The 21,053-nt window shown below is 47.4% G+C and overlaps 1 protein-coding gene across 4 annotated transcripts in view; it reads right to left on the bottom strand.

Moving 5' to 3' along the window:
* The window catches only part of LOC119397017 (splicing factor, proline- and glutamine-rich), a 206,403-nt gene that overhangs the window by 105,443 nt on the left and 79,907 nt on the right, over window positions 1–21,053 (bottom strand). For all 4 annotated transcript variants that reach the window (XM_037664435.2, XM_049417297.1, XM_049417298.1 and 1 more), the window contains exon 4: window positions 2,384–2,438. In XM_037664435.2, the coding sequence (XP_037520363.1) occupies window positions 2,384–2,438 (55 nt within the window). The remainder of the gene's footprint in view (window positions 1–2,383; window positions 2,439–21,053) is intronic.

Here is a 21,053-nt window from a genome sequence, read left to right as displayed (position 1 = left end):
GCATGCGGGTGTGCGCGAGGTGGCCTGCGCCCCCTCGAGCCGGCGTTCTTGCCGCCGTGGGCATATATGTGGGCGTGCCCTTCCCCCCACTCGCGGGTGCCGCCACGCCGGGGAAAAATATATAAAAAAACGGCTTTTGGGTCGGCAGCACCAGTCTTCGGTTGCTGCAGAAGTCTTTGAACTGCACTTCATTAACGTGACACCAGGTGACGCCACTAAAAAGAAAAAAAATCCTTGCTCTGTGTCATTAAACTTAGACTTTGCGCCATGTGGGGCCGCGCCGCATATGGAGAGCGCTCTTTCGAAAATTCCATGGTATCCATGTCGTTCGCTCTTCGTTTTCGACGCCTTGCGCGCGTGCGTGATTTCACTGTGTGCGCATGGAGCAGCCCAATGATGTGCAGCTTTTTTCACTTTTTTTTTTTTTGTCTCAAAGGACTGCGTTGTCACTACCGAGGAGACGTCAGATTAGGCACGTGTAGAAACTGTCTGAGACAACGACGGATCTTCGGGGGTCGATTTATCACTCGCTTTGCCGCTTTGCGCCGCACCGCAGGTTCGCAACACCGTGGCCTCCGTGATTAGCTTTGCGTTGCCGGAGCCAATCTTGGAGACCATGGCGAGACGATGACGGAGCAGTGTCGTACTGAAGTCCTACGAACGTCTAGTATTGTCATTCCCCACGAACATGCAAGAGAGCAAAATAACGCAGTTTTTTGCCACTAAATAAATGTTTTGGGTGAGCTTTGCCTTCAGTTCCCCTTTTGTTTCGTTTGTGCGTTTCTTTCCCAAATTTTAATACTGAGGCTGCTTATAACGAAAACCTGTTTGTCAATTTCGTTATATTTAACTGTATTTCACTATAAAACATCTTGGCATAATCCCTCTGAAAAACAGTTGGGAAAGGCTGCACGACCACTGCAACAGAACAGACTGTTGGGCTAGTTGGTAGGGGCAGAAAGGGTAGGGGCTCCGGGGTTGAATGGGAGACCACTGGTCATGCCATACGTGCACACCCTGTCGCACGGTCTCAAGAAGGTGGCAAACCGGCATGAAGTGCCTCTGGTGTTTTCTGCCCCTAATAAACTGCAGAAACTTTGCCCTCGAATTTGCGCTCAAAGCAAACGCACCAGGCATCCACCAGGCATGCAAACCTTTTCGTCGAATGCTCTGTTGGAGTTGTTTACTCTATTCCCATGTCCTGTGGGAAAATGTACATCGGCCAATCCGAAAGATGCGTCAATGACCGACCTAGGGAGCACGCACTAAGTGCAAAAAAGAAAGAGCACAAGTATGCGCATCTGGTCGCGTACATTTCTGCATGTGGGTGCGAGCCGATTTTCTGAGACACTAGAATATTGGGCAAAAGCAAGCGCATGTCATCTCGGCTCGCTTCAGAAGCGTTTTATATCAAAAAGATTGATGGCACTTGAATAAGTGAGGCTTCGATATCCTTGCATGCTTCCGAATTTGAATTTCAGCAAGGCTCCCTTGGACATGCGCAGCTGTAACTCGCTTCTTGTTTTATGGCAGGCGTTATCGCATATTGTTTTTTTTGTATTACACTTGATTTTCTTGTGCTCTATGTTCCAATGTGAAGTTGCGCACGCACAACACCATGATTATATGTATTTAAACTCGGTGGGGGTGACGAAAATAAACAGTTGTTAGTAGCGCCAGTCCTTTGTCTGTTCTCCTTTTTGTGCTCGTCAATTTTAGCGCTTATTCTTTCAGTGACCACTGCAACGTTTAGGGAAAGGTTCAGCTTTGCAAATGCAAGCTGGTCCTTTAGAAAAGCAGTGACATTTTCATCAGCTCTGCATTCCGGTGCTCCCATGTAGCTAGGGCTGTCTCCAGTACTGGCACATTCTCGACTTAACAGTCGAGATCCGAAAGTAAGTCAGGGAATGCACTTAACAAAATCTTCACGGTGGGCATGATGTGCATCGTGGGAGAGTGGGAATAAGCTGGACAGATAGGCACCAGCTGGTCAGCTCTGTGCTTGCATTCCGGCAATGCAAGCATTATGCACTGTGTGCAAGCCACATGAACAAATACCCAAACACTGAAACATTTTTCATACCTGTTGTTAGTTTGCTTCAATGGAACAAAGCCGACGGGATTTTCAAGCATTACAAAGGGCTCACTGATATTCAAGGAGTTTCAAGGGCCTCTGAATTAACGTTTTCGGGGATTTCAAGGGTCTCTGCGAACCCTCAAGAATAATTCTATCTAGTTTGCTTACTGTACAGAAGGTACAAATAAACCTTTTTGTTTGCAGTACTACATGACATGCTGTCTATTATGTTCCAGGAGATCTGCGCTATTCCCACCAAGCGATTACCAAAACCTTTACAAAGTGCAATGCATGAAGAGCACTCGCCTCATTTCTCGCTCTCGGGCCATCATGTTGCTCTGCTCCTCCATTCTCCGCAGCTCTGAAAACAACATAGTGCCACCATTAACTCAACTGTACAAGCCTACACACACTCAGCCTGCATGCCATGCAGTTGTTCATTGTATTTACATTAAAATGTAGGGATGGGCAAACAGCAAGATTGATCTTGGAAATTCGCGCTTTTTTTATCGTACGAGGACGGATTGAGTACACACACAAACACAGAGCGCATTCCTCGTACGATCCTCGTACTCAATCCGTCCTCGTACGATAAAAAAAGCGCGAATTTCCAAGATGCAACACCAACTAGCCCCTGTAGCTGCTCTGATAGCAAGATTGAGGTTCAAAGCAAATGGTGCTTTGGTTGAATAATTTCTAATCCAATAGTATATATCACATTTTATTAAGAAAAATGAGCACTTTTGTCATGACCCAACTAAATTGCACAATATTTTTAAAAATTGGAACAGGGCATGTGTGATTGTCACTTTTTTTGGTTCAATTGAAGTGGAAGCAACTTTGAATCGTAGCAAGATTTGTATAGCAGTAGGGTGCAAGTTATAACTCATACAATATGTTACGTTTGAAAGATTACTATACTTAGCCCAGATAAGCACGTATAACGCGTTTTTAAAGCAAAAAAATAATTAATTGAGATGAAGATAATACAGTCGAACACGGATATATTGAACCCACATATATCGAATTTTCGGCTATATCGAACTCGTAAATTATCCCCTTGAAAATCCTCTCCACGCGAGCTGGAAGGTGCACTTCGGCACTCGCTGCGCCCCGCGACCTTCGCGGCACCGCGCCTCAGCTGACACCCGAAACACTTGAAAAACGTGAGGGCAGGAGGGCTCGAACTGTACTCCTGTTGGGTGCGTTCTCCAACTTGTGGAACGGCTTTTTTTTTTTTTCTTCTCTCTCTCTCTCTTTCTCATGCTTTCTCTGCATTACCGTCAGCTTGGAGAGCAGGAACGAAGGAGCAGGCAGCCTCCTCCTTTCGCCTTTTCTTTCTTCTTTTTTTTTGTTGCTGTTTTGTGAGTTTGGATCAGCCAACGACAGCCCGCCCCTTTCGTATTTGCTCAGCCAACCACAGCTTGCGCCTTTCGTACATCGCTGCTGCCCTCGCAGGTAGCCCGGGTAGCCATCGTAGCCATCGCGACTGATCGCGAGCGCTTTGTTGGAGGAGTTCACTTCCGTGAGTTATCGCATACCACGGCATTCCTCTTTTGTGTGTGTGCTCCCCTGCGAGCTCAAAAATCCGAGCCGAAGTTTCTGCTGGCCAACACAACAGCGAAGCTACAACCGCTCGACCAGGGCGTCATCAAGTCCTTCAATGTGGGCTGCTGGTCAACCTCCGCATGGGCACCAAGCTGAAGGTTGACCTGCTTGGTGCCATTCAAATGGTGACGGGCGCCTGGCGAGACATGAAGACAGACACAGTGGCCAACTGCTCCCGGAAGGCAGACTTCGTGGCGGCGGACTGCAATGTTCAGGCTGTTGCGAGTCTAACTGACGAGGCATTGTAGCTGCGGTCGCAGGGACCCAGGATGGCCAGGCCAACAGCTCAAGTGACGACGAAGATCGTCCAGACGAGGCGGCGGCTACACGCGCGCACTCCACCGCTGAAGTGGCAGCAGCGTTCAGCTCGATTCGCCGTTCATGCGGCGAATGGAGTGAACCGGGCTGTCGTACCTGGACAGCCTCGATAAATCGAGGCCAGCGTCTCCAACTTCATTTCGAAGACGAAGAAGCAGGCCAAGGTAAGCGTTTTTTTTTCGCACAAATAAAACATTCCGTTGCATCGTGTGGATAAAATTAGTTGTCATTCTTGAATGCGCCGATTGTAGGTGATCGTCCGCCACTGGTAAGCATAGGTCGACAAAAAATGTGGAGCTCACTCAGACTCACTCATGAAATATATTTTGCTTTTAGGACTCACTCGGACTCAGACTCACCAAAATTTTCCTTATTCGGACTCACTGAGACTCAGACTCATTGAAACTTTTCCCAACCGGACTCGCTCGGACTCACACTCACCAAAATATTGCTCGCTCAGACTCACGCTCACGGCTCGATCTGAGTCTGAGTGAGTCCATTAGCGTATAATTAACTTTTTCGACAATAGTGTCAATGCGCTTTAACATCAATATCGCATATAACTGGTGTTCCCCTTTGCACGTTTCGATCTCATACCTTCCAATATGAGTTATCAATCATTACAATGCAGTAAGGGCATTTTTATCGAAAGACATGACTCACACGGGTATTTTATCAAGAACTTCCCATGAAATATTTTGACAGAGGGAGGTCACACATCCCTCCCTTCACCCCCCTCTGTAACTCATGCCTCTCATCAATAATATTGAGATGGCGTATGAACGCTAGTGCCTTGAAGTATGTGCGAGTGGACGTGAGTATACACGTGAGTCATCATAAAGCTGATAGTAATGCTGAAATTGAGTAGATAGGACCATAAGTTGGCAAAAAAATGTGGAGCTCACCCAGACTCACTCATGAAATATATTTTGCCCTTAGGGCTCACTCGGACTCAGACTCACCAAACTTTTTCTCATTCGGACTCACCCGGACTCAGACTCATGAAAATATTACTCAGCCTGACTCACTCAGACTCAGACTCATGGCTCGATCTGAGTCTGAGTGAGTCCACTCATGAGTGAGTTTGCCGACCTATGCTGGTAAGGTCTCGGGGCCCGTATTTTCTTATATAGAATTTTTCATATATCGAACTAATTCGCAATCCCCTTCGAGTTCGATATATCCGTGTTCGACTGTATGTACATTTAACCTTGAGGTGTGGATTCGCGGCAGTGCGAATCTCCCCTTGATGGGTGGTTTCACGACATAGCACACCCAGCTGCAGTGAAACCACCTTTAAAAGGGGGTTATATATGCTCAAATATACACATATTTGTTCATTTCGAATAGTACTTAGAAATTTTGAATAATCTAAATTCATGTTGAAGTGAATTCGAATACTGTAATTTATTATTCATTAGAATAATCCAACCACCCAAATATTCGCCCATCCCTAGTAGTAAAATGAATTATAAGGGACATTCCCTAGCCAGATTTCAACATTACAACCTCAATTAAAAAACACTAAAAAGGCTTTTGCTGGCAAAGATGACTAAGCTGCTAAAAATACCTTTTAAAGGGCATAAGATACTCTCTTATAATTATGCATGCAGCTATTTCTTACCGTCACAATTATTTTTCGTTTTTGTCGCATGCCCAGGTCGCCATCAACATCAAGGGTGCCCAAGTTGCTAACAAAACTTTATTTGATTGACTTCCTTTACACATGTATACACTCGTGAAAAAATAAACAAACAAGTGTGTTACAGAGATAAGGAACAAGTTAAATTACTGAGAAGGAAAAGTTTGAAAAGCAAAGGAAATTAATGAACAATGCCAAATGAAGTTATTTTGGCTGCTGTCCAGCACAGCACCACACGTGTGTTGCGCTCTCATCCCAAACTTTGCACTGAAGCCATAGACATGACGAAGGTCGCTTGACTCGCGGCAGTTCAACACCACCGTTTCGTTGAGTTGCGCCAGATCCCAAGCTAAAGAGTGAGGCGCTAGCCTTACTGCATGTAACATTCACTGCATCTCAGTTTTGAACAGTATTAATTCTCGTCTATGTTACAGAAATTAATTGTTGTCGTACTGTCCAGTTATTCAAATATTTTGGCGCCACTTTCTGTGTGGAAACAAATCCCTTGGCCCCTATATACAACAAAAGCCCACGTATAGCCCCAGGCTTTTTTCTAGATTTTGTGATGAGAAAATTCTGCCCTGTACTAAATGCAGATCCCAGGAATTTTCGGCCCGAATTCAGTTCTGGTGTTGGCATAGCGTAGCGCTATCATCATCAGGTTTCCACACACTTCTGCGTGAGGTAGCAGTAATCCCACAGTCACCATTGCAACCGACGGCCACTATTTGACGCCATGTCAGGACCGCGAAAGCAGCAGTCTTCAAGAGAAAGCTAATCTCAGCTGCCACCGGCAACTGTACGGTGGGGTGGCAGTTCAGCGTCAGAAGAAAGCCCTCTTTGTGTGCAGCGGCCTCAGAAGTTCCACCGAAAAGTGCAATGTTTCCCGACGTTGAACGTGCGGTCAACTGGAAACGAGAAAACGCAGGTAATTCTAATGTTGGCCTACACAGCAGACGGTCACAAGCTGCCACCGTATGTGGTATTCATGGGGAGCTGCCGTCTTTAAAAATAAAAAAATTGCGAAAAACTCAATTTTTGAAAAACCACATATGGGCTGTACGTATACAGTCGTATCCCGCTACAACGAACGCCGCTTCAACGAAATTTCCGGTACAATGAAAAATTCTCGGTTACCCATTAAAAGTCCATAGGAGTCAATGCATAAATATGCGCGCCACAACGAACACCCTTTCTGCTGCCCACTTCAACGAAATTGGACAATGCAATTCCGGGCTCAAAAATTCAATTTCCCGTGCAATGAACACAATCTCGAACATTTTGGTACATTTTAGAACATAAAAATATGTCTACAAGGTCTAAATCGCGTGTTGGCACCACCAGAAACCGCCGCTGTTGACTGAGCACAGGGGCCGCCATTGCTTGATAGCAACGGCGATCAGACTGCCCTGCTTTCGCAACTGGCTTGAGTTGCTTCTTAGTCGCAGACAATCTGAAGCCAAAGCTCAGTTGTCCATGCTGGGGTGCAATCTTGGAACGATTCCTTTTCCGATGCCTTTCCAATGCTTTTTGTGCTTTTTGTGCTTCGCCATGAGTTAGAGCGACGGTACGTCCGCGTTATCAACGCGAGCAGCCCTGGGGTGCAATCGCAGGACGGTGCCTTTTCTAATGCCAATGCTTTTCGTGCTTTTCGCCTTTGGCCAGTGCGACCGGTGGTCAGAGCAACAATTCGTCCGCGGATGATAAGAATAGCATAAGATAAGGCGTAAGTCATCGCTCAGTGATAGCACGCTGTCGGCGAATAGCTAGTGTTAGCGTATTAGTGCAACTGTGCAGTTCTTGTTGTACACCCATGACTCTGTTTGGTTCATTCACAGAAGGCATGGTTTCAGTGTGCTTTTCAACTTGGCATCGCTATGCATATACGAGAATCGCATCATGACGATGCTGAGGAAACAAAGGAAGCAGCCGACACTTTTTGAATTTTGGAAATAAATGTTTCTCTGTTCTACTAGCTCAGGTTAGCTATATTTTTTTCGATTTCACTACAACGAAATTTTTTCCGAGCACTGTCAATTTCATTGTAGCGGGATTTGACTGTAATAAACTACCTTTCCTGTAATCATAAACGCCTAACACATCATAGAAGTACGTCAAATTGGGTCACAACGAGCAGCGGCAGCTGCTGCGCCGGCCAAAGAAGCGCCGAAACAAGCACAACTTTGAACGAGCACCATTTCCGCGCCGTTCAACTGACAGGCATGTCATCTTGGGTTTGTTTTGTTGATGAATTTCTGCGCATTTTGTTTTACCACGTTCAGCGGTAGTGGTGGTGGCGCGGCTGAAGCATGATTCGCTTATGATTGGGGGACTTGTGGGGGTTTTCGAGTTTTCCGCGTCTCGATGCACAGCTGTGATTGGACTAAGCGCGCGCTCCTCGAGAGAGCGGGGGAACGCACGGCTGCTATTGGCTGCTGCATGCGATGACGCGGTGGCCTTCTCCGGTGGTTGCTCTGTGCGTCTGTCTGCGGTGGCTAGTGCTAGCTCTTGCTTCATCCTTTGCTGCCGCCGTGCAGCCAGCCTTTGTGTGTACCGTTTCGCTTTTCGTTCTCGCACGTGGCACTTTCTGAACTCTACACAGTGTTTATAATAACACATCGTGCCCGTCGACTGAGAAGTGTCATGTGCCTGCGATCATACCTGTGAATGATCGTTGTGTTAGCAGACATGCACATGGCCACACTACACGCATTTGGTGGGTTGGTGTGCTGAAGTGTTACCGTATTTATTTGAATCTAGGCCGATAGTTTTTTCGGAATTTCTTTGTATCAAACTCCAGGGTCGGCTTAGATTCGAGGATTTTGAAAAACGCGCCATTTTTCATCGAGAAAAGTGTTGCAAAACTAGCGCCACCTAGACAGTATTGTAGCCGTTAGTAGCCGAGCCAACATCTGGCTTAAGTACGCACGCGAGGCCACCATTTTTATCTTTGTGGCGAGTGTTGAGGCGAGCCGTTCGTCAGTTCGAGTCTCGCTTCGAGTGGGCTGTGTGTGGCGTAGCTCAATGGCGCCAAACAAGCGTAGTCATTATAGTGCGGCGTATAAAAGGAAAGTTGTGCTAGCCGCGGAGTCGTCCTCCAACGTTCAAGCCGGGCGGGACTTTGGAGTGGACGAAAAGAATGTTCGTCGCTGGAGGGGCCAACGGGAGAAGCTCTTCGCGTGCGCCGCAACAAGGATGGCTTTTACCGGTCCACAGAAAGGCCGTCACCTTGAAATGGAGACGGCATTGGCCGACTTCGTTCGGACGCAGCGAGCAGCTGCCCTTCCAGTGACAACAGAAGTGCTCCAGGCGACGGCGAGGGCGCTTTCAAGGGAGCAAGTTGTTTCGGCGGCAGACTTCAAAGCCAGCCGAGGCTGGCTGCAGAAATTCATGAAGCGCTTTGGCTTCAGCCTCCGTCGTCGCACCTCAATCACCCAAAAGTTACCGGCTGACCATGAAGAGAAGTTGCTGGAGTTGCAGCGTTTCGTGCTTGGGAAGAGAGAAGCGAGAGCGTATCTGCTAGGCCAAATCGGCAACGCGGACCAAACGCCGGTGTATTTTGATATGCCGGTGGCGTACACAGTCTCACAAAAAGGGGCCAAGGAAGTGAAGGTGCGCTCTGCGGGCTATGAAAAGCAGCGTGCGACTGTGATACTGTGCTGCATAATAAATGTTTTCTCTTTGTGAATTTTACCCGGCCTATATTCGAGGTAAGTTTTTTTTCTTTTTTTTCGGGCTTCGGGCTTTAGGGGGTCGGCTTAGAATCGGGGTCGGCCTAGATTCGAGTAATTACGGTATGTAAGCTTTGTTACCAAGGTCAAGCACCGCCAACAACGACTATGACGACCCTTTTCTCAGTGAAGCAGCTTCTCTATCGGTAAAGACTATCGCATCGACAGTGTCAGCGTGCACCAGCAGCACGTGAATGCATAGTTGAAATGTACTTGGTGTCTCGAATCAACTTCGGCGATTGCAACCCCGACTTGTACGAAAAAGAAAGAAAGGTGGTGAAGGAAAAGAAGTGTGCAAAAACGCATTTTCTAAATCTGCAGGGTCATTTTAAACCAAGACGTGATCAAAACTTTCGAAGCCCATTATCTCAAAATGACTTTTCTGGCTGGTGAGGCTGCTTAGTAGAGAGATATCTCTGGAGCCATTGATCTCATTTCCATCGGGTTGTTTTTATTATGTACCTGAATAAATTTCTCAGAGCAAGACAAAGCTGTTTCTTCACTACATTTTGTCTGTAATTTGTAACAATTAACTAAAATTTCATTGATGAAAGCCTAATCAGCAACACTAGATTCTGCTCTGCTCAAATTTTTCAGCAAGGAAATTTAAAAAAAGGGCTCTGTCTTGCCCTAAGGTACCCTATCCAGGAAACTTCACAGTGAATTTCACAGTGCTAGCACAATGGATGGGACCTCTCGTCCATGGCCTCCGAGATTGCATGCTGGCAGGTGCGCTATCTCGCAGGCCATGCCTCATCTTATAGTACATGCGCTGGCCGCAGTTTGCGTGGGGGGCACTGCAACGTGGAGGCCTAGAAGGACCGAAAGCACCGAACACAACCTGGACGCGCCATGGGGTGGAGTGCCAACACCTCAAGTATTTCTTACACCGTAAAGCGACTGCTGCGCGACTCCCACACCGAGCGCGTCGTCATCCCAGCTGCAGCCGCTTGATGTGTGCCTCAATAAACCATATAAGGGCACAGGGTAAGCCCTATACGCCCCATGCATTTTTGGCCATTTCGAGGTACCGTTGTCTCAGTGACTACAAGGGATATCCACATAATGCATTTATCATTTTCTTCCAAATTTCCCGCTCTTTTATTAACTGGAGCAGCTTTATTTAAACTTGACTGATAGTAAAATTTCGGTGAATTTTTTACACTAGAACTAAAATTTTGAGTTAAATTGCATCTTTGAAAATTTGCAATGTGAGAACTGTAAAGTGCATAATTTCAATTCTGCTTCAGTAGTTGCATGCATTTATGCAGAATACAAGAAAAAATAATCAAGTGGTTATCTTGGAATACATAGGAAATAGTGGTACCTAAGTAATAAAAAACATGGTTTTGAGGAAATCGAGTTTAAGGTTAGAAAACAGCTGAAAAGAGAACATATTTTGCCACAAACACCGTTCAACTATTTTATTTAGTAGCTACACGCTTGGCAATCATTGCCACAGTCAATTTTTCACTCTTGAGCCTTTCGTCTTGCTTAACTTGCTTCTTTTGTGAGCTGTCGTGCAGCTCTATCCGCAATGTATTGTCAATTGTGGTAAACTTTTTCCAGCAAACTGACTGTATCTTGGCCAGGCTTCAACCCTAATTATTTCAGAATTTTGGCTCATGCGATACTGCCATCACTAAACGAAAGAACAACATCCAATATCGCAATCCTTAAGACTAAAGCCTAAACAAAGACAGCAAAGGCTGCGAAGCAATTCCCATTAGCTCAACACTTGCACCGCACAGTTTGCACGCGCAATTCGGTCCAAGTGCATCACAAATAATATTCACACTCTAAGAAAAGATCGAGTAAAAAGGGCGTCTTTTTGTCCCACAACAATAATCGTCATCTGGCTTGCTTGCGTTTCCTTTCTTGAAAACTCGGCGCTGGCCACTTTCCTGCCAAGAATGCTATGTCACGCTGATAGCGCGCATGTCGTTCGTGACCGGAAAGTGCCGGGCGCGCGGCGATAGTGCAAGGAAAGGAAGGCAAAATAAATGACGATTATTGTTGTGGGACAAAAAGACGCCCTTTTTACTCGATCTTTTCTTAGAGTGCATGTTCATTAGAGCATACCCGTTGTCACCCTGCACGCAATTCGCCTTGAAGGACGCTGAAGAGGCTGAAAAATTCAACGATGAAGAGCTTGCTGGTTCAGGACCTCAGTACATTCAGGCATTTATTCGCATTTACAAGAGAACTGTATTGGTTGCCACGAAATTTACACTTGCTAAGACCTTCTTTTACCACAGCGTCTCAACTTATCGACAGGCACGACAGACACAAGGTGTAATGAAGCTAGGAGCTGAAAGTGTTCGAACAGATGCACTCCGAAGAACAAGTGTGAATAAAAAGGCGCACAGCATCTTCGGACTGCCTTAGAAGTTATACCCGACAATTTCCTATACCCAGCTGACTCCAGAAAAGCATTTTGGCTATCGTACACAAAGCTTTTCTTTTTTTGGAAAAATGAACCATAAGCACAGATCGCATACGAGGGGCTTGTCCTAGGGTTCGTGTTCACTCACTACTTGCTTTCGAAAAAACTAGTTTTCAGGCAAAAAAAATACTCTAAGAAAAGCATGCATATGGCAAATATGCACAAAGGGACACTCTTCCCAAACTGCTAAAAAAAAACGTGATTTTTTTTTTTCTTCAAATTCTGCCCTACCCCGTTAAGGGGGGAGGCTACCATCAGATACCACCTTTAATGTTTAATGAGATATCGTAATGAAATTTTCAGGATACTCATAGCAAAAGCATTAGAAGAACTAAAAATTTCTTGAAGTTATGTTCACTGGTTCTCAAGTTACAGCAGTATATCAGAATAGTGCACATGGTTCTCTTATTCCAGGCCTGGAGAACTTTCAAAAGGTGCTGGAACTGTGAAATTAACTATGATGATTCCCAGATTGATACCTCAGAGGGAGACAGAGCCCTTTTTATGAATTTCCAGGCTGAAAAGTTTTAGCAGACCATCGAATTTAGTGTTGGTGATTAGGATATTATCAATCAAATTTTGATTAAGTATCATAAATAACATGCACAATATATTGAAAAAATGGGCTTGTCTCCCCCCTCAGAAATTTATTCAAGTACATAATTAAAAAGGACTTGTGGAAATCCGATGAGTGGTTCCAGAGATATGGCTGGAACAAGCAGCCTCACTAGCCACAAGAGTCATTTTGAGAAAACGACGTTTGAAAGTTTTGAGCACATATGTTGTTCTAAAATGATCCTGCAGTGTGACTGGAGGTGTACATTGGCACGTAGCATGGATGTTAAAGCAAGTTCTGAAGTGGTGTAATAAACATGACAGAAAACAAGATATTGTAATGTGATTAGGCCATATACTGTGGTGCTTTGCCAGCTTTCTTGCATTCATGCTATCACTAACATAATTAAATCTTCATTGCAATTGATCATTCAATAATTTTTATAGGATATTAAGAGTGGCTATCATCACGACAGCCTATCCCTTCCTCCTAAATAACAGGCAGTTACAGCCAAGACATTGGTGGAATAAAAATTCCTTCCAGTTTCTTCAAGTTTCCAAATTCCAGTTTATTCAAGACGCGAACTGGGCAGATGTAAATTAATCTCCCTGCTTCACTCAAGCTCACTTGCAAACCTCGACTGCGATGCGCTTCACCATCCACCCGGTCGCGAACACGGTTATCTGCGAGGCTTTTATTTTTTCACATGATTCATGAGCGCTTGCGGCGATACCACGCACGGCTCCAAGCGCACCTAAATTGCATGAACAGTGCTTTATTTCACCTCAAAGTGCTCGGCTGCGGAGTCTGGGAAGTCGGCACGCGATGTGCTAGGTGGCGGCATTCGGTGACAATGCGCAATATCCCTAGGCGCGGCGACGAAAAATCGGTCTCGCATTTCGGGACACCGACGCACGGCCGCTGCTCGATGAGCTTGGCTGTGGGGCCCGCTGCTGATGCGCAAAATGACCATCCGCGGTTCCGAGGAGCCGGCGGGCGATGCGCTTCGTTGCTTACAAAGCGCGTTGTTCTTGCCCGCAGAACGCGTTGTTCTTGCCCGCAAAGTTCGAGGTTTGTCTCGCACGCCGGTGCCGTGAGCGGAGTTAGGCCTAGCGACAACTCCGAGCAGTAGACCCACCGGCCGCGGTGCCCGATGTTTGTTTCAAAGTACGTAATGCGTGGTCGCGAGTACAAGGAGTCGTCCCACGATTATCTTCGTCACAGCGTCTGAAGTGTTGAGAAGCAGAACCACCAACCGCTGATCAGACGACTCAACGCTAAAGGGTCGGTCCGAGACACGTGATGTTCGCTAAGAGCGCGGCGTGCCATCGTAATCTGATCGAGCTTCCGCTTGCAGCTCCAAACTAAAACATAGTTATAGTCTACGTGATCGTCGAGCCGTGAACACAGAACGAGTGCGAATGCGTCATAGAGACCGCGACTTTCGACAGCCACGACCTCGCGACACACAAGCAGCACCCGACGATCTCCCGAAGCGAGCATCGGACCAATGGCGAGGCACGCTGGGGCAACATGGCGGACACGGCCAATCGGAGGTCTCCAAACGACCTTTGGACATTTGCTTTTTGTGCGCTTGTTTTCAAAGGGAGAAATCTGAGGCGGTGAATTCGAAGACGGAGAAATGCTCTTTCCGACACGACCAAAATATCGGCACCCGATGGTGCCGTTGCGGAGCTATGATTTTTTGAAAATCAGTGTTTTTTTGCAGTTTCCACAATAACTTCCGCCACTTTCCGCTAACTTCCAATAACTTCCACCAACAAATTTTTTAAAGCACTTCTACGTGGTTTTCGGTGAAGATATTTTGGAATCTGATAGGAAAAGGTCTACAGAAACTGAAAATGTCATTTTCAAAAAATAGATTTTTTTGCCATTTTTTGCGATACGAAAGCCGCGTCCCCCCTTAAAGGGGTACTGACACCTTTTTTCGAAGGCGAGTTTACTCTGCCATACATATCTCCTATATGCAGAGACGGCTCTGAGCAAGTGTGAAGCTCAGCAAATGCTGATAAGATATTTTAATTTGATATTAAAGCCAATTTTTCCATGGCGCACCTGCTGACATCGACACTAGCTTGACGTCAGGCTACAGTACAAATTCTGGTGACTTCACGCAGCAGTCTGGCTTGTTGTGATGACGTTAGGTACCGAAACTTCGAAGATGGCCGCTTGTACGTCATGAAAACTTCCAAAATGGCTGCTTGTGCGTGGAAACGTCACTCCATATTGTGCGAGCACGTGACGAGAAGCTCATACCGTGTTGTGACGTCAGGGTACAGTAGGAACCGAAACTAGCTTTTAAAAACATACTGTAATTACTTTTTGAGGGCGCACTCGCGCTTAGCATTACCTTTTCTAGGCTCTTGAGGGCTTGACCTTTCATTTGACGCAAAAAAACGACAACTGAAAATATTCGTGTCAGTACCCCTTTAAGGGGGTGAAGAAACTGCCAAGTTCAGCCTCTTTCTTTTCGCCAACTGGCAACCTTGTACTACAGCGAACTCGCTCGGCAACGAGCATCCCTATCGAAATAAATTTAGTTCTTTTGTTCATCCCAAACGAAGCAGTTGGTTCTTTTTTGACCTGCGATAATTTCCTCATAATTTGGTGCCGAAACCCGGGAAGAAGTTGTCGAACTTACCGTTGAGGCAGCTGGGTCAACAGACGTCGACAGCACAACGAGCTTGAGGAAAAACAGCAACGATCCTCGGGCAAGAAACGGTCGACGAGGCGCTTCAACCAACAAGGCCTGACGACGCCACACCCAGCCGAAACCGACACCACTGCTCAAGGCAACGCGTACGCCAGGCAACACAGAATCACAGACGCCAGGCATCGTAGACGCCAGGATGGACCGGCTCAAGCTAAAAAGGAGCGCCTTGAGAACTCAGGTGACCAAACTTATTTCCGAGGCAGAATTGTTCTTGGCGAGCCATGCGAACGACGGAGCTCTCAGTGTCTTGTCGGCCAGGCTAAGTGCACTCAAAATACAACTAAACGAAGTGGACAATGCCATTGAACCACTAGTTGTTGACGAAGACGCGGAGCAAAGCTACATAAGAACAATCGAGTACAACGACCGGATCGTCGCATGCATAGCGAAACTCAGCCAAGAAGCCGAAGAGCAAAAAGCAAAAAAACAAGCAGAAATGGCCGCGACGCGGGCGCCGACCGACGGCCCTGCGAGGGCTGCGCAGACCCACGTTAAACTACCGAAGCTCGAGTTACAGCGATTTAGCGGCGCTTCCACGGAGTGGCAGTCCTTCTGGGAGCAGTTTGAGAGGGCGGTGCACGAAAACGACACCCTCTCCGACTCTGAGAAGTTTCTGTACTTGCGGGCGTCACTTTCTGGGAAGGCTGCTTCGGCCATCGACGGCATCCAGGTGACGGGAGCTAATTACAACACAGCCATCGAGCTCCTTAAAGAGCGCTTCGGTCGACGAGACGTGCTCATACAAGAACATCTAACTCAGTTGCTCGAGCTGCCACCAGTACGCAACGAGAATGAGGTTATCGGCCTACGTCGACTCTATGACCATCTGCAGCGCAACATAGCCGCTCTCGCAGCGCTCGGAGTCAAAACAGATGGCTACGGTGCCCTGCTCTGCTCCGCACTCTTGCGAATGCTGCCATCGGGACTAGTAGTCAACTACCACAAGGGACTCTCCGCTGACAGCAAGGAAGAGGGGATCGGCATTGAGAGTTTACGAGCTTTTCTCAAGACCGAAGTGGAGAGCCGAGAGAAGGCACTGCAGACTGGCCATAGCGAAGTAAAAAGATCAAGCTCAAAACATCGAGATAAAGAAAAAAGCAAAACACCAAAAGGATCAGCGGCTTCGCTCTTCTCTGCGGGCAAATCGAAGCAGATCGATTCATGCGCATTTTGTGATGCAAAGGATCACGCGACTCACGAGTGTCAGGCACAAATGTCACTCGATGAAAGGAAGAAACGACTAACTGCGGCTGGTCGCTGTTTCCGGTGCGGCGTAAAGGGACACATGTCGAAACAATGCCGCAACAAAAGGCTAAGTTGCAAGCACTGTGGCAGAAGACACCTGTCACAAATGTGTGACCCCACCTGGAGGCAACCTGAGAACACAGCCGCAGAGTTGCACTCTTCAGCGGAACAGAAGTCGAAGAATGTGCCTACCGTGTTGCTCCAAACGGCCCAAGTATGGGCAGAAGGACGAGGGAGAGCTCTGACGCGCCTCCTCTTCGACGGGGGTAGCCAACGAAGTTTTGTCACAAAGAAGCTTTCCCGCGAACTGCAATTACAGGTGATTGGTGAAGAGGATATCACAATCTACCCATTCGGAGGAGCAGGCAACATTATCAAAGAAAAATGCAGAAGAGTGAAACTTTGGCTAAGAAGTCAGTATGACCGCAACAATCACTTCATCGAAGCTCTCGAAATACCAGAAATCTGCTCTGATCAGCTGCGAGTACCTGAGAACATCATGCAAGAACTGCAAGCGGAAATAGATGAATTGGCAGATGTCACCGTTGCACCAGCCCACCTGGCGAGAAGCGGCATTGACATCCTTATCGGTGCCGACTATTACTGGTCGTTGGTGTATGGTGACTTCAAGAAGCTGCAGGGCACACTTGTTGCACTGAAGACCAAATTTGGGTGGACGCTTCAAGGAGCTATTCCCTGCAGTAGCTCAGCTGCCTGCTGCTCAACCGCGGCTGTTCTTCGTGCTGGAGTGTCAGATGACACAACAAGTTTGACCAACGAGCTGAAATCATTCTGGGAGCTGGAGAGCATCGGAATTACTGACTCTTGTGCCCAAACGAACGAAAAAAGCCAAGAAATCATCAACATGTTCTCGACATCGATCAAGAAAACAGACAAGCGCTATGAGGTGGCATTACCATGGAAACCTCTGAACATGCATCTCGCTCACAACAAAGCGATCGCACAGAAGCGTTTGACAAGTCTCACGAAGAGGCTATTGAGAGATGACGCGACACTTATCGAGTATGACGCGGCTATCCGTCAGTACCTGGAGCAAGGGTTCGCCGAACGACTTCCACCGGAAGAAATCAACAACGACGAAAACAGGGTTTACTACATGCCTCACCGCGCTGTCTTCAGACCTGATAGCCTTTCAACAAAGATTAGGGTCGTATTTGATGCATCGTCAAGCGACACAGGATGTATCTCCCTGAACGAAGCCCTGGAGCCAGGACCAAACTTAAACCCGGACTTGCTGAAGGTGCTGCTTAACTTCAGAATTCACCACATCGGACTAAGTGCGGACATTGAGAAGGCATTCCTGCAAATTTCAGTGACACCGGCAGATCGCGATGCCCTCCGATTCTTGTGGTATGAGCACTTTCCCACGAAGCAAGACCGAGATCCCGTCATAGAAGTCTGGAGAATGACACGAGTGCCCTTCGGTGTGACAAGCAGTCCGTTCCTTCTCGCAGCCACAGTGCGTCATCATTTGTCAACTACTGTGGGTGATTCACGCATCACTAAAACTATCAATGAGAGCCTGTACGTGGATGACCTAATAACAGGAGCGGAGACAGAGGAGGACGCTATAGCCTTCTACCGAGGTGCACGTGATGTCATGAATCGAGCAAGCATGACACTGCGCAAATGGAATTCAAATTCCAAGAAGCTGCAACAACTGTTCAACGACGAAGGAACCGGATGTGCCCTGAGCCACGTTGAGTGTCCGACATCAAGTGTCTCACGAGTCCTCGGACTTGTATGGGATAAGGACAGAGATCATCTGGCGTTTTCCATGAAGGCGATCTTGGATTTCTTAGATCGAAACAGCGACACGAAGCGATTCATCCTTCAAGCATCAGCTCGTATATATGACCCGCTTGGTCTTATTTCTCCAGTCACAGTGACAACGAAACTCATGTTCCAAACACTGTGGGAACTGGGTATTGAGTGGGACGCTCCTCTGCCTGAAGACGTCAAGACAGCTTGGACTCAGTGGCACACCCACCTACACCATTTAACGGACGTAACAGTGCCAAGACGATACGGTAGCTTGCCCAACGATAGCGGGAAAGAGGTGCACATTTTCACAGATGCGAGCCCCAAAGCTTACGGCGCAGTTGCGTATTTGCGCACCTATGGAGTCGAGGAAGCAGCGGTGACTCTTGTTCTTTCAAAGTCCCGAGTAGCACCGATTAAGAAATTGTCTCTTCCAAGACTGGAGCTGATGGGCATGGTGATCGGTGCACGACTGAAGGAATATTTGGGGCAATCATTGGGTCTCCCAATTGACAAATGGTACATGTGGACAGACTCATCTATCGCACTGCATTGGGTACGAGGTTCTGCGCAACAATGGAAGCCCTTTGTCGCCAACCGAGTTTTGGAAATCCAGCAGCGAACGGATCCAGAGCTCTGGAATCACTGTCCTGGGAACGAAAATCCCGCCGACCTCCTGACGAGGGGAGTAACCCCGAGAGCACTCAAGTCAAGCTCAGTGTGGTGGAACGGGCCTGTCTGGCTTTCACAGCCATCTACTTGCTGGCCATGTCATGAAAACACTGCTGACATGAGCATCGCAGAGGAGGAAAGAAAGACACTTCGAGTTCACAACGTGACAGTGAGGGAATCCATACTACCCCTGCAGAAATACAGCTCCCTCTCCAAACTGGTTCGAGTTACCGCTTGGGTACTGCGATTTGTTCACAACGCCAGGCATCCCAACGAGAGACGCGAGGGGCATCTTACGACAGAGGAAGTGCAAGAGGCGCACACTTGTTTGATACTTCAAACACAATTGGAGGCCTTTCAAAATGAACTCCAATGTCTTCACCGCTCGATACGCATGCCAAGTGATTCTCCGATACGTGATCTCAGTGTGTTCTGCGACGACGAGGGCGTGTTAAGAGTGGGAGGAAGGCTCAATGCTGCCGACATTTCCTACAACGTTAAGCATCCGATTGTCCTTCCGTCGAGGCACCCCATCACAGAACTTGTCATCAACGCAGCTCATCGCCGTCTCCTGCATGCTGGCGCGCTAGAGACTCTTACCGAACTGAGGGAGAAGTACTGGGTTGTGCGAGGAAGGCAGATGGTAAAAAAGGTGCTAAGGAAATGTGTGACGTGCAATCGTTTCAACAGCCGTGCTGCTACTGAGCCAGTTGCTCCTCTGCCTCGCGAAAGGGTGACACAAGCGCCACCCTTCGATGTAACAGGTGTAGACTTCGCTGGACCGCTGAACACGAAAGATCAAGGAAATAACAGAAAGTCTTACATCGTCATTTTCACGTGTGCAGTTACGCGCGCAATACACCTTGAACTGGTGACCGATATGTCGACATCGAACTTCCTGATGGCGTTCCGAAGATTCATCTCGAGAAGGGGGGTCTGTCGAGTCATCTATTCTGACAACGCAAGGTCTTTCAAGCGTGCTTCTAAGGACCTGCAGAAACTGTGGACCACAATACGAGGAGAAGACATTCAGAATTTCTTCTTAAACCACCAGATCCGCTGGAAGTTCATAATTGAAAAAGCGGCTTGGTGGGGCGGATTTTGGGAGAGAATGGTTCGTTCCGTGAAGACATCCCTGAAGAAGGTTTTGGGAAGCAGCTACTGCAATTTCGAGGAGCTCACGACAATACTAATTGAAATCGAAGCTATCATCAACTCGCGACCCCTGACCTACGTCTACACAGACACGAACGAACCCGAACCTTTAACACCGTCTCATTTCCTTATAGGACAGAGACTAACCACTCTCCCTGACAGCTGCTCCGCCGCTGAAGTGGTTCAGAAACCTGGTCAACTCACGCGTCGCTGGCGCTACCGCCTCAGAATGGCCGACCAGTTTTGGCGTCGGTGGCAAAAGGAGTACCTGACGAGTCTCCGATCGGCACATTTCGCTGTGCCGAGTTCGTCGAGTGCACTAAAGCAAGGAACCCTCGTCTTAGTTCATGAACAACATCTGCCGAGGCAGCTCTGGAAAACTGGAGAAGTGGCCGAAGTTCTTCTGGGACGTGATGGAAAGATCCGAGCCTGCATGGTGCGCATGCCGAATGGAGCCACATTGAGAAGACCAGTTCAACTCTTATACCCCATGGAATACACGGATGAATGACCAGAGGCTCATTCCGGGGGGAGTATGAAGAAACTGCCAAGTTCAGCCTCTTTCTTTTCGCCAACTGGCAACCTTGTACTACAGCGAACTCGCTCGGCAACGAGCATCCCTATCGAAATAAATTTAGTTCTTTTGTTCATCCCAAACGAAGCAGTTGGTTCTTTTTTGACCTGCGATAATTTCCTCAGGGGGCACACGGGTCTTTGAGACCGAAAATCAGAAAAAAAATGAAATTTTTGAAAATGTTTTATTTGGATTCTGCCGCTACTGATGCATAACCTCGCCAATTTTCATGCGTCTTAGATCAGTATTTTAGCCGTGACAGCATTTTAAGTGACATCAGCGAGCTAAATTTTTAGCGATGAACGCGTAAAAAACTGGCTTATTCAGCGCCGCGCTGTTGCCATTCTACGTTCCCTACGGCAGCCATCTTGGTCGCATTCGAAAGAGCCGCGCTTTTTCTGGAATATCCCGCCGCCCTTGTTTCCGTCCACTCAAAATTCACGTAGAAAATCCGCGGCAAAAAAAGGTCCCACCGTGTGAGCCTATTGGCACAGTGAGCACACGTGACTAAGT

Source organism: Rhipicephalus sanguineus, chromosome 6 (genome assembly GCF_013339695.2).
Source record: "Rhipicephalus sanguineus isolate Rsan-2018 chromosome 6, BIME_Rsan_1.4, whole genome shotgun sequence".
NCBI lineage: Eukaryota > Metazoa > Arthropoda > Arachnida > Ixodida > Ixodidae > Rhipicephalus > Rhipicephalus sanguineus.
Note: the sequence above shows the minus strand (reverse complement) of the source record. Positions and strands in the feature narration are given on the sequence as shown.